Below are 23671 nucleotides of genomic sequence, written 5' to 3' on the forward strand. Positions count from 1 at the left end.
ATATATATGTGTGTGTGTGTGTGTGTGTGTATGAGAAGCTCTGGTAGCACAGTGGTTATGAATCAGGCTGCTAACCTCAAAGTCAGCAGTTTGAAACTACCAGCCATTCCATGGGAGACAGATGAGGCTTTCTGCTCCTGTAAAGATTTATAGCCTTGGAAACCCTATGCAGGGTCGCTATGAGTCGGAAACGACTCCATGGCACATCACTACCACCAAATACTAAGATACAAAGAGGCTTCAAAATGTTTGTGGAAAAATTCATTAGCTTTTTATTCCATTTTCCACGAACTTTTTGAAGTCCCCTGGTGTGTGTATGCATGCGTATTTCCACATTCTAGTTGGGTGATCTTGGACAAATCATATACCATTGCTGAGCCCTGACTTTCTCACCTGCAAGATGGGGATGAGAAAACCTACCTCCAGATCCTTGAGCTAAACTGTGAAGAGTAAATGATATTAAGTAAACAAATCTCTTAACATGACAAAAGAAGTCTCAAGAAACCTCAGTTTCCCTCCCTTCCTGCCTCCTTTCCATTTCAGAGGCATAGGGGTATAAAGTGCTTAGCTCAGCCCTGCTTCTCAAACTGACTTCTGACCCCTCTACTACAGAAAGCCTAGATGTGGGGAGCCTTGAGGGGGTGGGGAAGGCGGCACAGCTCAGGAAATTCAAGACAACATGAAAAATCCCAAAATCCCGTTTCTGGCCTAAGAATGCACTGGGTGATATTGCATTACCGTGACAATTACGTTCATCTCACACTAACATTCAAATGAGCTTGCATTCCCATACACCAATCCAATTGGACAAGGGGAAAGACAGCCTCAGGGGCCATCTGGACATTGAGGGAGGCCAGCCTGGGCTCCAGCCCCAAACAAAACCCTAGCTAGGCCATCACAGGCGGGAACAACTCCCTCACCTTATAACCAAGACGAGCTGCCCGCTGTAAGAGAGTCTCGCCAGCATTTTTGTTCACGATGAGCCTGCGAGCCTCTGGGGGAATCTGCCGGGCGGTCGGTGACTCCGCCTCCTCTAGGCCAGCACTTCGGGACTTAGAGGGTGTACACGGCTCTGTGGGCTTCACTGAGGTGGGAGATTTGGGAGAGCGGGTCTTCTGCTGGCTCCAGCGACCTTTGCCCTGTGGAGCAGAAATGCAGTGTTGAGTTAGACCAGGTGACCGATCCCATCGCGGCCACTCCACCTAGCTGCCCAGGCTATCTCCACTCATCTACGTCCATCTCGGGCTTTAAATGCAACGCCCCCGATGGTCCAAACCACAGTCTGCTTGGAGGCTAGAAAATGGACCAGTCACTTTGTTGTTGTTAAGTGCAGCACTTATACCGACCCTGCATAGGGTTTCCTTGTGAACGTTCAGCAGTCCAGTGCTTATCCTACAGTGCTACACCAGGACTCCACATCCGTCACTAGCCATTTGGACTATTTCCGGGAAGTGCACTCCACCCAGTGGGAAATGCGTAGATGATCAAATCCTCAACTCCATTAAAGCAAGAATGGGGAAAGAATTGGACATCAGAGACTGGGCAGCCATCTCAGCTTCCCCCCAAGCACTCCGCATGCCTTCTTTATCTGCCTCAGACCCCATTTGTTGAGGTTTTTACAAGTCCGATCTATAAATAAGCTGAAGTAAACTCTGAGTAAAGAGAAGCAGAGGGAGACGGCTATCTTTGACTAAAGAGGCCAGAGCACAGCTACTAAAGCCGTCAGTCACTCCTGTTGCAAAAACCTTTCCCCTCATCCAGCCATCTCATGCGGCTTTTCTCATCTTTCACCACATCAGGCTCTCAGATCATACTCAATCCCACCTAGAAAGAGTTCCGGTGCATGAATCAGGCTGGGCTGAGATCCTGCCTCTGCCATCCGCTGACTACAAGACCTGAGGCAATGGCACGGCCCCTCACCTTCTTCCCAGTCTTTGAGATCATGAACTGGGAAGGCTTTAGAACAATGCACAAGGTAGATGCTCAAAAATGGCCAAGTCCTTTCCTCATGAGTGGCCGCCATGTGCCACCCCCTCCCCTTTCTGTCTCCTCCATCCAGAACTGGAATGTCTACAGCGGGTCCCTATGCCTTTGCCAGCATTGTATATTGGTTGGATGGGGGCGGCTGATTTGTCTCAGAGGTCTTCAGATCTTGAGGAACTGTTGTACTCAAGGAACCAGGGCCAAGGCGCCTCACCTGTACTTGTACCTCATTTGGACGATGAGAATTGATGTTGTCATTGCATGAGACTTTGGTGGTGGGGAGGGGGTTGGGAGGCATGGGTATACTTTGCATGTGGGAGGAATATGAATCACTGGGGTGGAAGATGAATCAATGAGTGTGGACTATGGACCCTGATGAGTGCCACCTCCTAGTATTCACGCTTCTGTGTAGTCCCCTCCAACATTGGCTAGAGTTGACCTATGTAGCCAACAGGAAGTGGCTGCAGAAATGATGCAGCATGCATTCCAAGGCTAGGTCCTGAGAGACATCAGGGCTCTGCCTTGCTCTCTTTAGGGTCACTTGCTCTGGGGGAAGCAAGCTGCCATGTGGTGACCACACTCAAGCAGTCCTTTGAAGAGGTCCATGAGGCCAGGAAGTGGTGGGGGGAGGCTCTTGCCAACAACCAGCATTAACTTGCCAGCCATGTGAGTGTGATGGAAGACCCGGTCAGCCCCACTCACGTCTCCAGATGACTGAAGCCCTAGTTGACATTTTGACTCCAACCTCATGAGAGAACCCAAGCCAAACCCAGGCAGTCGAGGTGCTTCTAAATTCCTGGCTGGCAGAAACTCTATGAGAGAATACATGTTTACAGCTCTCTTAAGCTGATAAGTTGTAGGATGATTTCTTATCCAGAAATGGACAATGACTGCATCCCACTTATGTCAACCCCACAGAGTATCAAGGTGTCGCTGGTGCCCTGTGTGCTCGACAGCCCTCTGGCTCCCACTGCCCTCTGCCTCCCCAGAGCGTCCAGTCGGAACCGCCAAATCGGTCACTTGCTGCCTCACATCTTCATTTCCTGTCACTGTTTCAGGAGTAAGTCTTGCCTCCCCTGCTTGGTTCTCGGCTCCTTGGGGGCAGGGATCATATTGCCATCTTCTCTTTTGTTCTTTAGACCACTTAGCTCAGGGCTGGGCACAGTATTGCAATGAATACTTGGTGACTTGATTCCAGGCAGCCACGTGCAGAGCCCTGGTCAACCAGAAAAGTTGCCTAGAAAGACATGAAGCCAGGAAAGGAGCAGCAGAGAAAAGATGAAGAGCCAGGGCATCTGTTTCCTCTGGTAATTCCCAAGACAATGAGAAGCCACTACCTCTCCCCATCCCAGAATGACAAAGAGCACAGTCCCAAGTAGGAAGGTACCAACTCTGACTAGATAATGCAGCTGGATTTCCAGGAGGACGCCAAAGATCAAAGCAAAGCAAGTTGATTGTGACTCATGGTAAGCACATGTGTTACAGACTAGAACTGAGTTCCACAGGACTTTCAGTGGCTGGGATCTTTACAGATTGGAGAAGAATATGAAAAGTACCATGGCCTGTCAGAAGAACAAATAAATCTGGGTTGGAAGAAGTACAGCCAGAATGTTCCTTACATGCCAGAATGGCGACACTCCATCTCTTGTACTTTAAACATGTTATCAGGAGGGACCGACCATTCCCTAGAAGAGGAAATCATGCTTGGAAAAAGTGGAGGGTCAACAAAAAAGAGGAAGACCCCCCAAGGAGACGGATTGACACAGTGGCAGCAGCAGTGGGCTCAAGTGTAGCAATGATTGTGAGGCTGGTACAGGTCCGGGCAGTATTCTCAAAGGCACCTAACAACAAGAACAATCTTTCCAGATGCAGAAGGCCAGAGCTTTCTTCCACAGTGCTACTGGGTAGGTTTGAATGTCAAACCCCTTTAGGTTAGTAGCTGAGCCACGTCACTCAGAGATCTTTCCAGGAAGATAGAGGCAGTACTGGAGAATGCTGGGTAAAGCACCCAGGTTTCCCCTAAGCAGCCAAAAGGCAACTCTCTGGGGGCCAGAGCTGCCAGACAGCAGCCAGGGAGGCTGTCTGAGAGGGGGAGGAGCAATAGCCAAGTGGGGGCCCCCTCCCCCTGTCTGCCTGCCCCCTGGCTCAGAGCCCCTGTGGGAAGAAGCCTTTGGCCAGTTCCCCAGCTTTAGCATTGCAGGAGTGTTCCCCTCTCCTCCCCACCCCCTTGCTTCCCATTACAACGCACCGTGGGGGCAACCAGAGCAGGTGGTGGTGGCTGGAAGAGAAAGAAAGAGAGGCCCTGTGAAGGGACAAAACCTCTCCGGGAGGAACATTTCAGCGGACACACTGCCAGGCAGAACCACTAGACAGAATCAGCAGAGTGTGCTGTTGAACGTCAGGCGGCTGGTCACCTTTGTGTGGGCCGGGGCCAGCTGAGTGTCTGGGTAGGAGCAGGGGGAGTAGAAGACAGGGGAGGGAGAAGCCTGAGGAGCCCACCTTGTGTGGGGCCGCAGAATGGTCCTGCCTGAAGGCCTCCCGCCCGCCCCCCAGTGTCTCCAGAAAACAGACAGACACCAGCCATCCCACAGCTAAGAGGCATATGGAAAGAGCCCAGGCTCCGGAGGAGAACAAGTCTGCGGCCTGTCCCAACTGAGCAAACGTGCACAAGTGCCTCGCCCTCCCTGAGCCTCAGTTTCCTCATGATAAAATAAGGGCAACCACAGTGCCTACTTCAAGGAGCCATGGTGGGAACTGAGAGCTACAATGTGGATGAAGCCCTGGGCACAGGCGAAAGTGCCCTGCTCGTCCCTCAGTCCCCCTGTCTCTCTGGGGAAAAGCAATGCGCCCTTGTTGTGGGGTCAGAGGGCATGGACCCTGCTAGCGTGCTGCCACTCAGTGCCTCTATTTCCTTTGGCTGGCCACCTCCTCCAGCACAGGGGTACACAGTAGCTCTCCGAGAGCACTTTATGGTTACCAGTGCCTTGCACATTCATTGCCTCCTTTGTTCCCCCAAGGACCCTTGTGGAATAGAAGGAGCAAGGAGTACATCTCCATTCTTACAGATGAGGAAATCGGCTTGAGTACCTAGTTGGAGCTGGAAGGAGATTCTAGGAGGGGCAGGGGAAAGGAGCAGGAGACAAGCACCTGGGTCTCAATCTCCTTTTCCCTGAGCCACTCAGGGGTCCCTGCTCTGGGATGGGAAGCAGGGAAGAATCGCAAACCACCCCAACAAGTCGAGTGTGGTCTTCCCCCCCCCCCCCCCCGGTTGCCAGTAACCAATATGGGTATCCATCTGAACACAGACAGTCACTTCTCTTGAAGGTAAAGTTCCTTCAGGATGAGGACTGTGCCATTTTCAGTGTAGAAGCTGACACCAACATCGTGGACATCAGACCCAAAGGAGATGTTTGATTCTGAATGCCCACCCAATCACTTCTCTGCTTCCCTGAGAAGCCACTGGGGAGTAGGGGTGGGCAAGGGGAGCTCTAGCCCAGGCCCAAGTAGAATTCCTTTGATCCCACCCACAAACAACCTTTGTCTGGACACCAGTACCCTAGCTTTCTACCTTGATTGACTCAGAAAGTTCCCTGATTGGTTTCCAGTGAGTTGAGTCTGCACAAAAGCTTCCTGATTGGCTGTTAACAAGCTATTCAGGCTGACATCCTGCCATATTCTTTAACTCTTCGAGTGGAAAAACCATCCTGGGCCAAACCTTATAGTTTACTGTCAGCTATAAATTTAACTTCCATTCTTCAAATCCTCATCCCCAAGCCACCCTCAACCCTTCCAGAAAGAAAATTTTCATGTTGTTATCTGCCTTTGAGACAATCCCCACTCAAACACAGCAGAATGAAATGCTGCCCAGTTTGGAATCAGACCACTGTGAATGACAGGGTTGCCACTGACTGATGTTTAGGAAGGAGACCAAGACCATCAGATCTTTCTTCCTAGTCTTAGTACAGAAGTGCCACTGACACCTATCCGGCATCACGGCAACAACATGCACGCCTCCACTGACAGGGGTGGTAGGTGCACATGAACGGCATTGGTGGCAATTGAAAGTGGGTTTCTCACCTGAAAGGTGAGAATGCTACTGTTGAACCACCAAGGGCCGCTCCTGAACTGCTTTTGAATACTTGAATACATATGAGTTCACTTGCTCCTCCCTCATCCACCCCTCACTTACTCAGAGGATTACTGATTGAGGAGCTTGGCGAGAAGCCTGCCTCCTCTAGACCACTCCCCTCTCCCACAACTCTCCCCGCTGTACCTTTGCCTCTTCTGAGACGTTTGCCATGTGCTTGGTCTTGCACTTTCGTTTTCCTGATGGCTTTTCTGAATTTTCAAGGCAGGCTGGTTCCTCCAGGTTATTTGGGAGGAAACCATTTGGTGAATCCGAGATCCCCTGGACTTTGTTGGGCAAGAGGAGGTTCCTGTTCCTGAGGTGGTGCTCCGAACTTTGGGAGGAAGGCTTCTGCTTGCGGGCCTTTAAATCTGAAGGCATGAGACAGGAAAGGATGGAAGTCAGCAGCATGGAACACAGAAGAGCAGAGCCTTCTTTTAAGATGAATCAGAGGACTTGGAGATTAAAAATCTTGGTGCAAAGTTGTGCAACCATCAGTGACTATCTGTATCGAGACAACTCCCAGCCCTGCCAGCAGAGGGCAGCCCATCCAGGTGTCCCCAACAAGAGGGTCATTTGAAAAGGACTTGCCAATAGCTCAAAGCCAATCAGAACTTTGTTTTCAGCATTTCTTCCATCCCTATCCTTGCCTCTTCACCATTCTACTATGAAGACAAGTTCAGCAGCTCTGCTGAAGAATGAAATATCTACTGAAGAATGAAATGTGTACTGGGGTAAGGAATAAATGCTTCCTTTACAGGCTCTGATCTGCCCAACTGACTGCCTTCTTCGCAGCTTTCCTGGGACACAAACATCAAAGCCAAAAGGAACTCTCTGAAACTGGAAAGTGCCAGGGATCTGCTTATAGCTGGAAGTCAATGGCAGAAACCTAAGGCATTCCCAGTTGAAAATCAAGTGACCGGTGCAGCTGGAACACACAGGGCAACATTTATAACTAGCCACTGAACAAAGCACATTCTAATTCCAAAAAGACCTGCTGAGAATTCCACTATCAAGACCCTTACTCCATGGGGTCTATAATAAACCCCACGTGTACGAGGAATAAGTGGTGTTTTCCTTTTAACACCAGTGTCATAGGATGACTGAATTGGCCTCTAAATAACTGTGTGAAGGACCAGAGGGAAGTCATAATCTCTTGGAGCCCCAGTTTCCATATCTGAAAAATATGGAGACTATGAGCAGACTTCAAAAGAGTTCATGGACAAATGGAATTAAACAATAATGGTGGCAGAGGCGGTGGCCTAGAGCTAGAGCAGCTGAGGACTCTACGCCCACGGACTGAGAAAGGCTGTGTGCCTGCGGGCAGGAGGCTGGCTTACAGAATGTGCCCTTTGGACATTTAAATGAATATATATTTTTGCTTGTTAGTGTAAAAAAAAACATTAAAAAAATAAAGTGAATAGAGGTAAAAGTAACATATTCACAGGTTTTAGGGATGCAGGCATGGACAACTTTAAGGAGTCCTGGTGTGGCGCTGTGGGTTAATGTGCCACACTGCAAAGCCATTTGAACTGCAGGCTGGTTCAAGCTCACCAGGTGCTCCTTGTAAATCCCATACAGGGTCACTATGGGTCAGAACAGACTCAATAGCGCTTCCCAACAACAACAACAATTCTAACTACCACAGTGGGGGTACTGAGAACTTCAATAATTTTTGTTGACTTGCTTATTTTCCCTTTTGATTCTGCCATTTTATGGTTTATGTAGTTTAGAGCTCTGTTGTTAAATGCATATACATTTATCATTGTTAGCTCCCTGATTATCAACAAAGATCAGGGAATTTTCCCAAACGCTTTTTTGAAGTACCCTCATATAATCCACATCACAGGACCGGCAGAGAACTAAATCAGGTTACATGAAAGACCATTTTATAAAGTAAGACATTACTGTATTTTAAGTGTAGACTCCTTAACTACGGGCCATGCCCATGCCTACCACATGGCAAAACATCATTATGTCTGCTGGTTACCATTACTGAACATTTTGATCTAAGATTTCATAGAAAACTCCTGATCAAAGGCGGGGGGGGAATGCAAAACAGAATTTCAAATTCTCATGAACTCTAGCTTTTCTGGAGCCATGGAGGGTAGACGAATCCCTGAAACTACTACCCTGAGATCATCTTTAAACCTTAAACCAAAAATAGCCCCTGAAGTCTTTTAAAACTTGACAACATTTTAGCTTAATTACTAAAAAAAAAAAAAAAAAAAAAAAAAGGCCTACCTTAAGCAGTGTGCTCTTTTAAGAACTATCTATATGGGATCAAATTGACAGCAACTTAAAAGATTAGCTAAGACCCTTAGGGAGCAGTGAGCTTGTGTTAATGAGAGAACAACTCAGAAAAGGAGGATAAGGATAGTTGCACAACTCAAAAGAATGTGATCAGTATCACTAAGAGCCATAGGTAGACACTGTTGAATTGATCTGTTTTGCTCAACAACTAAATAAACAAAATTCCAAGAAAAACAAAAGATGGTTGTTTGTGAAGTCTAAGTGATTACAGCCTCAGTTTCTCCAACTTGTGAAATGAGGGCGGAGAGCTAGATCCAAGTGTTCTCAACTCACCTCCCTCAGCCTTGGCTTCTGTCTCACATGTGACATTTCTGAAGGCAAATCGTGAAGTGGGAGTTGTCATGACAGTATAGGGTATTGGCTATGCTTATAAAAAATGCCAGCTGTAATGCCACACCTTTCTCCCAACTACACCAGACCCACTAGTAGTAACAGTACTTCCAGCCAGAATATTCTCAACCAGGGGTTTTGATGCACCAAGTCTGGACTGAGGTAAAAGAGTAAGGAATATAACCAACCATGCTTTGTGAGGACTTTGGGAAACATGGGAAAGCCATATTATAGCTTGCAATTCCTCAATTGTGGAGGAGCAAGGATTTATAGTGGCAAGGAACAGAAGGAAGAGTAGGGATGTATAAGTGGAAGTAAGTCTTCCTATCACCTCTATAAGTCAAGAAAGGAGCTACCCAAGGTCAGGACAGAAGGAAAGGTTATGAGGTTCAGAGAGGTGACCTGCCTATCTTGGCCTTTGCTTGATTCTTTGAAATTAACCTGAAAGACAGGTAGTTGTAGGAGGGATTGGAGCTTTCTGAGAAGAGAGATGTTTGCTAGGCAATTCATTCATGAAAATGCCATCTTCAGATCTGGAGGAAGACAACCAGACCATATGCCAAAGCCAGCTGCCTCAACGCAAGCACTTAGACACACACGGAGGGAAAATGACCCACTTTCCAACAACTGGAGCTGCCCCCAAATCAACCAGAATGCCTTGGATAAGTGATGTTCTCAGTGTTACTGGAGGTGTCGAAGCAAAACCTAGTCTTCTAAACCAATAATGCTGTGGAGATCTCGGAACTGGGTGGAAAACTGGGCCAGGCAATTTCTAAAGTCTTCCCAGTTCCAAGAGCTGATAAATTCTTAGGAAGCTGCTAAGCTAGGAAAGCAGCCTCCATTAGAGAAGATAAGGTGATATAAAAGCTCCTCTTCATCCCAACACAAGCGAACTAAGGCCAATGCCTTGACAACTCATTCCTGACTAATCAGTTGTGGCTCTGGCAGAATAAAGAGAAAATTGTCCCCATTCTCACACAGCTGATGAAAATGGGCTCAATTACTCCCTTGAATGTAGGGATAGGTATCACCACTCCAACAGAGCTAGAAATGAGGTTAAGTTTTCTTTGGATTATGATAAACCAGAATCCACTACCTACTCAATATGAAGTTATTCAATTTTCACTTTAATACGGTACAGATGTTTACCAGCAGATCAGGGTGAATCCCATTATCAGAGACAATCAATTGGTGCTTCAAGGGCAGAGGCCCCAGAGAGGGGTTCTCATAGAACCCAGAGATGTGCTTTTTGTGCATTTAGAATCCACTATCAGATTGGGCGTGAAGAGTACTTAGTAAACGTACTGAGATTAGCCTCTGTGACAGTCCGTACTGGCAAGATCACATACTCTAGCATCTGACACGGCCACAGAAAGCCTTGTTTGCTCTTTGGGCTGACTCCCTTTCTAACTCAGGCCCAACAAAAATGATGCCACTTTGGGTCACCTCAAAGCTTCACTCCACCACTTAATAACCTTTGTGGTACCAACTGAGAAAGCCACATTGACCCTGCTTCTACTTGAAGTTATTCTGTTGACTTGAGACAACCGCTGTACTTCTTTTCATTTAAGGGGCTGGAGGTATCCCAAGTATAGTAGCCAATGCCCTCGTTCTTCTTGAACCCAAGATTCTAGGAGAGAGAACCTGGCCTCCAAAAAGACCCGACTCCCTCAAATCAACCAGAGAATTCCCTGGCATGGAGTTGCCCATGCTGGGGTCATCGCTGCGGCCCTGACCACAGGTTCACACTTTGAGAAGACATTGAAAGGCTTGAGCTTTATGTCCTCGGCACCCCTGTTGTTGTAGTTGTTGTTGTTAAGTGCCATCGAGTAACTCCCAACCCATAGCAACCCCGTATAGGGTTTCCAAGGAGCAGCATGGTGAGTGTCTGAACCTTGCAGTTCAGATGACTGCAGTCTGACGCATTAGCCTACAGCGGCACACCAGGACTCCCAGCACCCCTGTAGGCCAGTCCGAACTCACTCAATCTCAACCCAAAGCCAATACCTTGCGGCTGGATTTGAGTGACCCACCCCTGGCAGCTGGAGATCACAGTCCCAAATTTCTACAGGTCCAAAGACCTTCTGCTGGTGTGGAGTAGGCAGAAGTGGGCTCCTGGGAACCCCCAAGACGTCCAAGGGTCCCCAGGAGCCGAGCTGGCTGTGGTTTGGGGAAGGGATTCAGCCAAACTTACCTGCTCTTCCTTTCCGCCGTTGCTCTTCTTCTTGCTCAGTCAGGTACTCCCCAGTTTGATATTTTCGGTTCTTCTGCCGTCTCCGTTTCTTCCTCTTCACCAGGCCTTCCTCCTCATCTTCTTCCTCCTCCTCGTTGGTATCCCACATTTGCCGGGCAGCCTCTGTCCTCCAAGGCATTTCTCGGGCTCGCCACAGATGCCTGCGGCCCTGGCTCAGCAGGGTCTTGTCCTGGGCGTGGTGGCTACGATACTGGGTGTCCCGTTGAGTCTTTCTCACCTTTCGACGCTTAGCTGGGGTGGGGGTCACTTCCTCTTCCTCCTCTGTGGGGAAGACTTCCTGGCATCCCATGTCACCGTCTGCCATGCCAGCAAAGGAGCTACAGATACTTCCTGTGGATGGCACAGAAAGGGTGGTCAGACACATCTTTCAAAGGAAAAAAGAGCATGGTTTAGAAGCAGCATCCAGGACTAGGCGTTGGGAGGTCCGGGTTCAAGGTCAAGTTCTGCTAGTTAGTATGCATTTGGAACACTCCTTCACTTTTTTTTCTTCAGCTATAAAACAGGGATACTGCTTCCTATCTTACTAAAACCAACAGGCTGTTTTGAGGCACAAATGAGAGCATGCTTTACAGAATCAGATATGTTAGACAACTATGAAGAGTGAGGAAGCTTCAAAAACTTTGTGAGGAATCCCATTATTTTTTCTTCCCCTTTGTCCACACACTTTCTGAAGCCCTCTCGTGTTCAAGTGTTAAGGACACACGCCCTTCCTCATCCACGTGTACAATGTCACTATAGTCCAGTCTACAAACTCTTACTTGGTGCTCATAAAAGGCACCAAACATTGTGCAAAGAGCAGGGGAGGGCCAAAGATCCCTGTTCTTTGGGAAATCGGGATTTCATAGAGGAGGAGGGAAGGCAGATTGGCATTGCACCCTGCCTCTGCTCACTCCGTGGCAGCCCCAATTTTGATGATAGACCTTCCCAAGACAAACAGAATCACCACCATGAAGACTCTCAGGCAAAGCTAAGTAATAAAGATTCCCTCGCCTGTGACCCAGCCTTGTTCGGTCATGTCCAAGTGAGCCTTTTACCTTAAACTGACCCCACCTCCTATTGAGTTGCTAAGAGTTCAAGGGTGGGGCTTTCTCCCTGGCACCATCCCCATCACCTCTGGGCAGGCACTTCATTCGCCTATGCTGACTGCCCCAGTACCAATGGTACCTCTTTCTGGCCTACTACACCACCTAGCCAAGAGTCCATTTTCTCTACCCACTCTTTCCTTCAACTCTACTGACACCACCAACAACAACACAATCCAAAACGGGCCTGGGTTAGCACCCCAGAACATCTGACACCGTCCCCCAAAGCAGCTCTGAGATACCACCATCTTTCTCTCAAGGTCCAGTTATAAACTTGACAACCCCCACGTTCAAGTGAGGTCAGCTGAAGAAAGAAAGAAATGGCTGGAGGCAGAGCAGCCAAAGACCAAAGCTTCAAGTTGGTCATCCTGTCCCCTTCCCTACGTACAGACCAGGCAGGGGACAAAGTGCTCCAGTTAATCTAATATTCTGGTTAATATGGAATCACCACAGAGATCCCACTGAGATCACCAACTCCCGGAGAATCAAATGCAGTCCAGTGTGTTGAGCATAAAAATGGGACTTGCTGTAATGTAAGCGTTCTTTGATGATGCAGAGGACACTTTCAGATTTTTCGAGGCCTCCAAGCCATCATCACGAGCCCCAATCACCACGTCACTCTCCATGTGCTGAGGTGTCAGTTAATCGAATGTCAGATAAGTGAGCTTACATGGCACTCTCCTGCCCCAGTGCATCCAATTTGCATGGAAATCCGGGTGAGCCAGGGCAAACAGGCCTGGTGTCAACATGGAGGTTAGCGGAAGATAACAGTGACTGCAAAAGGCTAGGGTTTTCAAGACACCAGGGGCTGACCAATACAAATTCAAGGGACCAGACGTGATTCCGCTAACCCTGGTGACTCAATGGCCATTAGCAATTTTGATGACATCTGCCACATCGGGCAGTCAGACCCAAACGCAAAGGTTAAACACCTATGCCTGCGATTGGGCCTAAGAATTATCAGACAGCAGAGCTTGGAGTACAGCCAGCTTTCCTGAGAGGCCCAATGCTTTCTTCCTCCTGACAAGAGATGGCCAATCCCTGCTCTGGAAAGTGAAGCCCCCAAACCTGCTGCCATAGAGTCAATTTTGAATCATGGCCACCCTATGTGTGTCAGAGTACAACTGCGGTCCGGAGGGTTTTCCTGGCTGCAGTATTCCTAGGAGTAGATCACCAGGCCTTACTTCTGACGTGCCTCTGAGTGGGCTCAAACCACCCGCCTTTCTGTTAGTAGTTCAGTGCAAACCATTTACACTGCCCAGAGGCCCCAAAAGCCAGGCAGATGATCATAAAATCATAGACAGTGCCCACCCCACCATTATCCCTGGCATCTCGGCACAGTGAATCCAATTCCCAGCTCTCCACTCAGGTCAATGTGAAACTGTCCAACGAGTCTTCTCCCTCTCTTTTCAGAGACGTCACCAAGATGGGTCATTGCCTCCGAGGACACTCACTCACCAGACTGACTGCGCGTCCGGGTGCTCAGGACCACAGGAATGAAGTCCCGGAAACTGCTCTTTGCTTTCTTTTCCAAGGAACCTGGGGTAATTTGGGAGGAGGGCGGGGGAGGGTCGGGTATCAGGACAGAAGGCAGAAATCACACAATCAGAGTCTAGAGCCTGGAAAGATTTTTCAGATGGAAAACTCAAGGAGGGTTTGCATTCACCCTGGGGGACATTCATCAGCTCCCCTTACGCTGCTCTCACATCTGTATCTCTCTGAGCGAATGACTATTTCCTGGTGGTTTGGGAAAACTGACCATTTGGTCAGTCTTGCTGACACCAAAAAGGGCATCATCATTCAACAGCATGCCAGAAAGCTGAATGGCCGGTTGATGTTGACTTGAAGGCAGCTGTACTTCAACAAAGTTATGACTGAGCTGGAGCGGCTCCCAGAGAAGGGCAACCTCAATGAATCTTAGAGCATGGAGCCAGGCAGGAAGATGAGAGTAAGGCTGGGTGAACAGAGGAAAGGCGCTCTGGAAGAACAGGCTGAAAGAAGCGAGTCCTGTCCAATGGGCAAGACTAGGAACATGGATGACTGGGGTCAAGAATGCTTGGGCTTCTCTCTCTGATGAAGGCGCCGAGGAACAATTTGTGGCACAGCACGCAGGTGAAGCAACCCCTGCCCTGAAACCAAACAGCCTGTGTACCCCTGAATAATAATAAAGGTTTCAAATGTCTCTATACCCTTCTAGTTACGTTTTTTTTTTTTTTAAACTTGTAATTATGGGAGCTTCATGTACATCAACACAAAAACAAAAGCAAAAAAACCCACTGCCACTGAGTCAATTCCGACTCATAGTGACCCTATATAGGGTTTCTGAGATTACTCTTTACGGGAGCAGAAAACCTCATCTTTCTCCCATGGAGCGGCTGGTGGATTTGAACATCTGACCTTGCAGTTAGCCGCCCAACACCTAGCCCACAGCACCACCAGATGTAATGGAATCCTGTTCTACCGTTTTTGTCAAAACCTCCTGAAATCTGTTTTTTCTCTGAGTCGAGACCTGTTGCAGGGTAATGGGCTTACTAGTCTTTTGTCTTGCTGAAAACCACCACCTTGGACTTGCACAGTATGCCTTTCCCCAGTGCCCAGGGTGTACAGGATAAGCCCCTACTTCCTCCTCCCAGGTCGGGGCCTTCAGAGGTGTCAGTAATATCTGCCTTCAAGAGTGAAGAAGGCAAGGCTCAGTTTTCGAGTCAGTCCTTCTCCAGCCCAGCCCAGCAGACCAGGGCCAGGGGCCTACCTTCCTCGTGACCATCGGCTGCTTTTCCTGGAGACTGGGACTCTGGCTTCATTGGCTTCCGGTGCTTGTGCTTTACCTTGACTCCATTGTGCTCTTTTCCTGAATCTGAAGCCCCCCGGGGACTTTTCTTAGTAGGTTCCTGGGGGTCACTGGGCTGCTTTCGGCACTGTGGAGAAGTAGAAAGAGATAGGCCCGAGGTCAGTTTCACTAATGAAGAAAAATCTGTTTTAAAGTTGAGCCATGGGCCCGAGGAAGACACACGGATATCTGTGGCCTAGGTCAGGGAAGGGGCCATCTGAGGAGGTTTTAGATGGAATCCAGTATCCTGGGAAGTCTCCGTGGGTATCTGCACCCCATTACTTGAGACAGTTCACAGAGTCTGTGTTCACAAGCCGAAGGAACACCCAAAATAATTTTTAAAGGTGCACTGTCAGGACCCTAACCCAAACACCAATGGCAAGATGGGCATAGAACAAAAATGTCTATTGTGTAAGTAGGGTGATTAAACAGTTCAAATTAAACCATGCTATCCGAAAGTAGAGCACGCCTAAGAAACGAAATGACTTAAAGTAAAGAATTTATTATTAGAATTACACAATAATTGCATCATTGTGTAATAATTGTGGTGGTACAGTGGCTAAAGCATCCAGCTACCAACCAAAAGGTTGGCAGTTAGAACTTGCCAGCCACTTCACTGGAAGAAGATGACCTACATGGGAATCCCAGGAGTTGGAATGAACTTGAGGGCAGTGGGTTGGGGATGCAACATTAATCTGATAGTGTCTTAAAAATATAAGTTATGTCACATGTTTGCTCAACACATATCAACATTTTCAACGAATCATTTTAAATGTTTATATAGCACAACATTTAATATTAATAGGGAAAAATAAATATAATAATAGACAAACTTGAGATTTGTTTTACAAATTGTTTTCAAACCTACGCAATTTTCAATCTGTAGTTGTTTTTATTTATCCGAATGGTGGTTGTTGAGTGTCGTCATGTTGATTCCGACTCATAGAGACCCTGTATAGGGTTCGTTGTTGTTGTTGTTGTTGTTGTTGTTAAGTGCCCTTCAGTTGGCTCTGACCCACAATGACCCTGTACAGGGTTTCCAAGGAGCGGCTGGCGAGCTTGAACTGCCAACCTTGTGGTTCAAACCAACTTTGCAATTCAGTGCATTAACCCACAGGGCCACACCAGGACTCCATATAGGGTTTATGAGGTTTTAATTTTCCGAGGGAGCGAAAAAAAAACACCTCATCTTTCTCCCAAGAAGTGACTGGTGAGCTTGGACTGCCTACCTGGTGATTCGCACTCCGGTACTTGCCATACAGAGCCACTGCACTTATATCTGAATGGTAGGGGCGGTTATTTTTGAATTGCACTAATAAAGAGGAGTCCTGGTATAGCACTGTAGGATAAGCACTGGACTGCTAACCATGGGGTTGGTGGTTTGAGCCCACCAACTGCTCCTTAGACACCCTATGCAGGGTTGCCAGGAGACGGAAGTGACTCAACAGCACTTAGGAATAACAACAATAAAAAGGAAAAATTTAAACTTTTAAAAAATCAAACAGCCATCTAAGAATCAACTAAGTTATTACATATAAATCACTTAAAATATGGGGCAGACAGCTCATCCATCCACCTCCGGATTTCTCAAGATTTGCCTAACAAAACGAACTGAGGTCGTCCAAAGACCAGGGATCTGGGCACACTGCTTGCACAAAGAGAAGACAGAGCTCAGATGCTTGACTGGGAAGCAGAGGGAGGCTGGCTGCCGGGTTTTGCTGTTATTGTTTTGAGGAGGGGTGGTTATTAAATGTTCTCCTTTTCAAGAAAGAAATAATCTACCCAATCATGCCAAACAACACTTAAGACGGAAACCGCCACTAACAGATAGTGTTCGCGGACATAGTTCAAAGCTACGGCAGCTTCGTGCTCTGATGCTGAGTGTAGCTCCCGGGGAAGGCGGTTGGCGGCACCACTCTCGCTACTCCGGGAACACGTTGCTGAACGCTAATTTCTACTTTGGCTTTTTGCCTTTCTTCAGTAAAAGCAAAAATTCTCTTCAGATTTCTTTTGGTACACCAAAACAGGGACTGATGTAGGTCTTTTGTAAAAGCAAAGTAGTATAAAGAGAACTTTTGAGAAGCGGGGGATACTTGTCACTTGTCTGGGACTGGTAATATCATCCCCAGTTAACAGATGAGGAAACTGAGGCTCCATGAGGGACAAGAAGGTACATGATTTGCTCAGGGCAAGACACCGTGGCCCTGCTCAAGAACTACACTTCCCAGCAACCCTGGACATTCACTCATTTGTTCTGACAGAGAGAAAGTGGCAGAGCTGGAACTAAGACCCAGGCTTCTGGCTCCCAGCCTCTTCACATCAGCTCTCATTCTTTTTCCTGCCCCCCCCCCCCACACCTACTGCCTGGTGCGTCTGCTAGGCATGACAGTTGAGCCCACACACGGCCAGGAACATTCTCAGTCTTTTTCTGTTTGCTTGTTGTGTGCCGTTGATTCAAACTGACCTTGTATAGGGTTTCTGGGAGTGGCTGGTGGCTTTGAACTGCCGACCTTGCAGTTACCAGTCCAGTCTAACAGTGTCCGTGCTGCTACCCAAGAAACAGGGCAACGTTGGCATGTTCAATAGTCTAGGGAACAAAATGTTTTCACACCAAACAAGAGGAAAGGAAGAGTTGAGCCTGGTTAAGTTGTTTCTCTTCTGAGCTGACCTACACCCCACCTTCTAGAAGGTCTTCACTATCTAGCTAAGGGGATGGCAGATATCTTGTTGAGGAAATCATTTCTGGGCAAGGGTTCTCAATTCTCTGGAGACAGGGAATCACCACTCCCCAGCCAGTTCCAGGGGGGCTCCCATCTCATGAATTTCTCCTGCTTTTTATTCAGCAGAGGGCTGAGCTGAAAATTCAATTTGAGCTTTGCTAGCTGCTAGCTCCTACGAACAAAAGTGTTCAGAGAAAGAAAGAACTGGTGAGGAAAGAAAGGTGGGAAACTGCTGCTGCAAATCTGACCTTCAGATCTGGCCGGACAGAAACTATTGTAAGTCAGGGGGAATAAAGTTAAGTGCAAATAAATTTGAACATGTCCTATTTATTTCTAAATATCACTTTTAGTGGACTCTTTCAAGTACACATCGTTAAATTTTACTTCTCGAGGCAGGCAAAAACAAGTAAAACCGAACACCTAGACGGGGTTTCGGTCAGTTTTTTTTTCTGCAATGATAGCCCTGGAAGTAAAAATATACAGACATAGCTCATCTTCTTATACTTTGCTTTATTGCGCTTCGCAGATAGGGCATTTTTATAAATTGACGGTTGGTGGTAGCCTTCCACCAAGCAAGTCCATAGGTGCCAGTTTTGCAGCAGCATGGACTGAGTTTTGTGACTCTCACAATGTTTCAGACTTTTCATAATGCTATTGCACACTTAATAGACTATCAACCCAGCCTGCCATCGAGCAGATTCCAACTCACAGCGATGCCACGTAGGGCCGAGTAGAACTGCCCCACAGGGTTCCTAAGACTAAATCTTTATGGGAGCAGACAGCCTCATCTTTCTCCTAAAGAGTGGCTGGTGGGTTTGAATCGCCAACCTTCTGGTTAGGAGTCCAATGCTTAGCCCATGTCGCTACCAGGGCTCCTTTAATAAGCTTCGGTATAATGTATACATAACTTTTATAAAGCACTGGCAAAGCAAACATTTTGTGCGACTCGCTTCATTGTGATATTTACTTTACTGTAGTGGTCTAGAACTGAATCCACAGTATTTCCAAGGTACTGTGAGCTCCAAGTAATATCCAAAGTTGGGAGGACGGATGAAATGTTCTGGTTAACAGAGTTATAAAATACCTTCCATTGAAATTTCTAAGAGAGGAGACAACAATAAAATACACCCAGTACCAGGTGAAGCAGAAAAGTTATCTTTGCTGGTGATTCTTTTGACCATTTAGGATTCCACAAGGCCTCAGAGCACGTGGTTTGAGGAGGTATGCGACTGCATCATTGCTTGGCCAGGTCCTTCTGACCATGGGGTCGGTGGTTTGAGCCCACCAACTGCTCCTTAGAAACCCTATGCAGGGTCGCCATAGGCTGAAGTGGCTGTTTAGAACAAACTCTTACTTTTGGAATCCTTGGGAGGTGCAAATGGTTAACAAGCATGGCTGCTAGCCAAAAGGGTGGAGGCTTGAATCCACCAAGAAGGGTCAGGGAAGGAAGACCTCACAGTCTGTTCCTGACACACATGAGTCAGTGTCAACCTGATTGCAGCTAGCTTTTTGTTTTGTTTTGGGGGTTTGGGTGCTTCTTAGGTCTCTTGTCAATGGTTTCTTCCTCAAGAAAATGGGACACGAGACAAGAGGTTTGCTCTCCCGAAACATGCACATTTAGTATACCATAGGCACTAGCTCTGGTAGCGTAGTGGTTACGAATCAGGCTGCTAATCTCACGGTCAGCAGTTCGAAACTACCAGCTGTTCCGTGAGAGAAGGATGAGGCTTTCTGCTCCCATAAAGATTGACAGCCTCGGAAACCCTATACAGGGTCGCTATGAGTCGGAACCGACTCCACGGCACATAACAACAACAGGCACTTACTGAGAAGTGTTTCAAGGTCCTGTAACTCCTCACCCTCTACAGCTGTTCATCTGCCCAGGCCTACCTGTCACTGCGGCATCCCCGGACATACGCTCCATGAGGCCAGGGGACACGTCTGTTTGGTCTGTAATAATAGCATCTGCTAGCACTGAGCACTGTTCTAAGCATGAGCATGTCGTTGCTGCTGTTTTTAAGCACCTTAGAGTCGGTTCCGACTCATAGCAGCCCTGTATACGGTTTCTGAGGAGCAGCTGGTGAATTTGCACCACCGACCATGCGGTCCAGCACCTTATCCCACAGCACCACACCAGGAATTCAAAAGCACGAACATACACATGGGTAAGTTAAAAAGTATTGCAGCAAAATCAGAGCAATCTTTCTAAAACAAAAATATCAAAATGTGGAGCTATTGTTTCTTGACATTTCCTCCATCTAGGTCTATCCACCTCTGAATGAGATGTTTCTCACTTGCCAACCCTTCCCTGAAGAAGTCTGTGTTTTTCCATTTAACACCAGGTCAAAATGGCAACTGTGGCATCTTCGAGGGACTCAAACTATGTTCCTTTTCAATGTTCTTTGAGTTTAGGGAATACAAAGAAGTGTGAAGAGGCAAGATCATGACTAGAATAAAGTTTTCAAATGACATCCTGGTAGGACAGCCCTTGCCACCGTGCCAGAGGGCACAGGTATACTGTTGTGAGGGGGAAAATTCCTTGGCACAACTTTCCTGGCTTTTTTCTCACCAATGTCGTTTCCCATCTTCTTAAAACTTCTTCCTAAGTCCCTGTGATCATCCTGTGTCCTTCAAGAAAATCTATCCAGATGAGCTCTTTGGAATCCCAAAAATCAGTCCCCATAACTTTCTGAGCTGACTTCTCTGCCTCGAATTGAACTGACCCAACAGATCCCCTCGGAAGTTATCACTTTGATTGGACTTTTCTCTCTGGTTCATATTAGTAAATCCAAGATTTATTTGGTTAGGATTTGTTCCATAAAAACAGTCTTCGTTAGTTTTGCTCTTGCTTAAAAGACGGATGGACAGATCAGCTCTTAGAGAGCTAGCTGATCTTCATGCAATGCTTTTAGCGCTCAAAGAGTCAAAAGCTTTCTGAGGCCAAGATGTTCACTTAAACTTGAAAACAGCAAACGATGTGAGGTCCCAACTTCAGGAGCTAACGCATCAATGGTAACTCATTCTATAGTCTTCCTCTACCAGTTTCTGGACCTCAGCCACAGTTTCTTCATTTGTTAAGGCTGACAGTCTTCCGTCTCTTGGTTTATCTTTGAGGTCTTCCTGACTTTCCTTAAAACACTGAATCCAATGAAAAGCTATTGTTTTATGTGGAGCAGCATTCCCTTAAACTTGTTGCAAAGCTTCAGTGATTTGGGAAGATGTCCACTTGAGTTTTGCTGACCACAAAAACACGTTTTTCCATGGCACACACACACAAAAATCTCTCTCTCTCTTTTTTTTTTTTTTTCATTTGGAAGGAATCCTGATGAGACTTGTATACAGCTATCCATTAATTACAGAGACTTGTTCAGACATGCTTTGTTTGGAATCAATCCGTATATACATGAACTGAAACCCTAGTAGCAATACTTTTTGATGTACCATCATACAATCTCAGGTAATCTTTATTTTTAATAGTAGCTTTACTGAGATCTAATTTACTGACAGATGTCAGATAAATCACTTATGTTAGTATACAACTCAGTCCTTTTAGTGTATTCACAGAATTGTACATTCATCGTCACAAATTCCAGACCATCCCAGCACCCCCAAAAGAAACCCATCTCCATCAGCAGTAACTCTCCCATCCTCCCCAGCCCAAGACAACCATGAAGTAACTTTTCTGTATACATAGGTTTGCCTATTTGCGAGTCCTGGTGTGGCGCTGTGGGTTAATGCACCATCAGTTTGAACCGCAAGATCGGTGGTTCAAGCTCACCATCCACTCCTCAGAAACCCTATACAGGGTCGCTATGGGTCGGAACTGATTCTACGGCACTTAACAACAACAACATTTTGGTGCATCTTAAATCATTCCATGTAATCTTCATAACCAACCAATTAATAGGTACTCTTGTTGCCTCATTTTACAGATGAGGAAACTGAGGGTCAGAGACATTAAGGAACTTGACCAATGTTACACAGCTAGGAAGCCGTGGGGCCAGGAATGAAACTCAGGCCATCTGCCTGGCTGTAGAGAACACACTGGTCACCCGTACACTGTACCACAATGGAAGACAGTGCAGCACAGCTGAAGAAGAATGTGAGCACGCCAATGCTGTTTCCTTGGTTTTGTTAGGTTTTGTCGGGTTAAGTAGGAGCAGCATTTACCTCATGAGGTTATTATAAAGAATACATTAAGATGCTGTATGCAAAAAGCACTTGGGATAATTCCTAGGAATCTGTTGTTGTTGTTAAATGCCATTGAGTCTGTTCCAAATCGTAGCGATCCTGTTTCTGAGGAGCAGCTGGTGAATTGAAACCATCGACCTTGCAGTTCAAACCGACCTTGTGGTCCAGTGCATTATCCCATAGCACCACACCAGAACTCCCCTAATACTATACCCCCCATTAAAAAAAAAAAATACCAATCCAGTTGCTGCTGAGTTGATTGATTCTAAGTCATGGCAAATTCACATGCAGTAGGAGTAGAACTACACTCCCTAAGGTTTCAAGGCTGTGACTTTTTGGAAGCAGATCACCAGACTTTTCTTCCTCTGTGTGGGCTTGAGTCACCAATCTTTGGTACTCGAGTGTTTAACCATTTGTGCCACCCAGGGATTCCAGGCATAGACCCCAAAGACTTAAAAGCAGAGAGTAATATTCATTGCCGCGAAAGATGGGAACAATCTAGATACCCATCAACAGAAGAATGGGGACATTAAATACGGTATACAGATACGATGAAATATTACTTATCTATAAAGAGAAATGATGTTCTAATATGTATTATGACAGGATGAACCTTGAAAACTTTCTGTCTAGTGAAAAAGTCACTCACCAAAGGGCAAGTATTGTATGATTCCACTCAGATGAAATTAAGTAGAACCAAAATGCATAGTGATAGTGTTTATTAGGGACTACCAGGGACTGGGAGTTATTACTTAAGGGGCTCAGAGTTTGAGTTTAGGAAGATGAAAAACATCTGGAAACAGACAGGGGCAATGGTCACACAACATGGGGAACAGAATCAATGTCACTGACTTAAAAATAGTTCAAAAGGCAAATGTTTTGTTATGGATATTTTTATTGTTTTGTTGTTGTTGTTGTTAAGTGCTGTCAAGTTGATTCTGACTCTTAGTGACCCTTTACAGGGTCTTGAGGAGTAGCTGGTGGGTTTGAACCACCAACCTTGTGGTTAGCAGTCCAGTGCTTATCCTACAGTGCCACACCAGGACCTCATGGATGTTTTGCCATCATTAAAATAAAAGCACTTGGTCTATAGCAGGAGTTCAGCAAATGGTAACAACATTAATCACATTAATTATTAGTTGTATTACCACCAAGGACAGATTGCTTAAGTTATCTGACCAAATGCTGTGATCTCTTATGCCATGACCTCGGTTTCTACTTTGCATGTCTCTGACATACAGCAATAGTTGAAAGGTTGAATAAAACCCACCCACATTCGATCCCAGGAATTCTGAACCTGGAATCCATGGATGAGCTTTGGGTAGGGGATGGGTCCATGTACCTCCTGAAAGTATTGGTAAAATTCTGAGGTTGTTTTTCTGGGGAGAGAGTTCATAACTCTCAGTAGCTTCTAAAAGGGACCTATGGTTCTAAGAACAATCAAGAATTTCTGCCACAAACCAACCCATGGCTCTCTGGCTAGAAATCTGCTCATTGGAGTTTATCAGTCTCCTGCTTGAAGGCATGCTAACATAACTTCAAATATTTTGAAGAAGCCCTATCTTCGAGTGTTTAAAGAGTCTCCTTGGATCACCAGTGGTCGTCATGAGCAAACCCTCTGAAAAACCACTGGATTCCAATCTAGTCCTTCTGGCCCACCTTTGACCTGAAACTCCCTAAAAGAATCAAGACCCATGTCACTAAACTGAACAGGTGTGTGTGTGTGGGGGGGGGGGGGGGGGGGGGGGGGGGGGGGGGGGGGGGAGGGGCTGAAATAATAAAGGTTTTATTTATTTATTTTTAATCACAATAGAGTTTTTTCTTAAAGTTTGATAGTGGCTACCA

General features: G+C 46.7%; 1 protein-coding gene across 1 annotated transcript in view; it reads right to left on the reverse strand.

The window, feature by feature from the left end:
* Positions 1-23671, reverse strand: part of BCORL1 (BCL6 corepressor-like 1) — a 61917-nt gene that overhangs the window by 26890 nt on the left and 11356 nt on the right. The window contains exons 4-7 of the mRNA XM_006862833.1: positions 14838-15003; positions 13547-13627; positions 10947-11336; positions 6257-6480 (exon numbers count right to left, since the gene is read on the reverse strand). Coding sequence (XP_006862895.1) covers positions 6257-6480; positions 10947-11336; positions 13547-13627; positions 14838-15003 — 861 coding nt within the window. The remainder of the gene's footprint in view (positions 1-6256; positions 6481-10946; positions 11337-13546; positions 13628-14837; positions 15004-23671) is intronic.

The sequence above is a fragment of the Chrysochloris asiatica genome, unplaced genomic scaffold, assembly GCF_000296735.1.
Source record: "Chrysochloris asiatica unplaced genomic scaffold, ChrAsi1.0 scaffold00051, whole genome shotgun sequence".
Classification (NCBI taxonomy): domain Eukaryota; kingdom Metazoa; phylum Chordata; class Mammalia; order Afrosoricida; family Chrysochloridae; genus Chrysochloris; species Chrysochloris asiatica.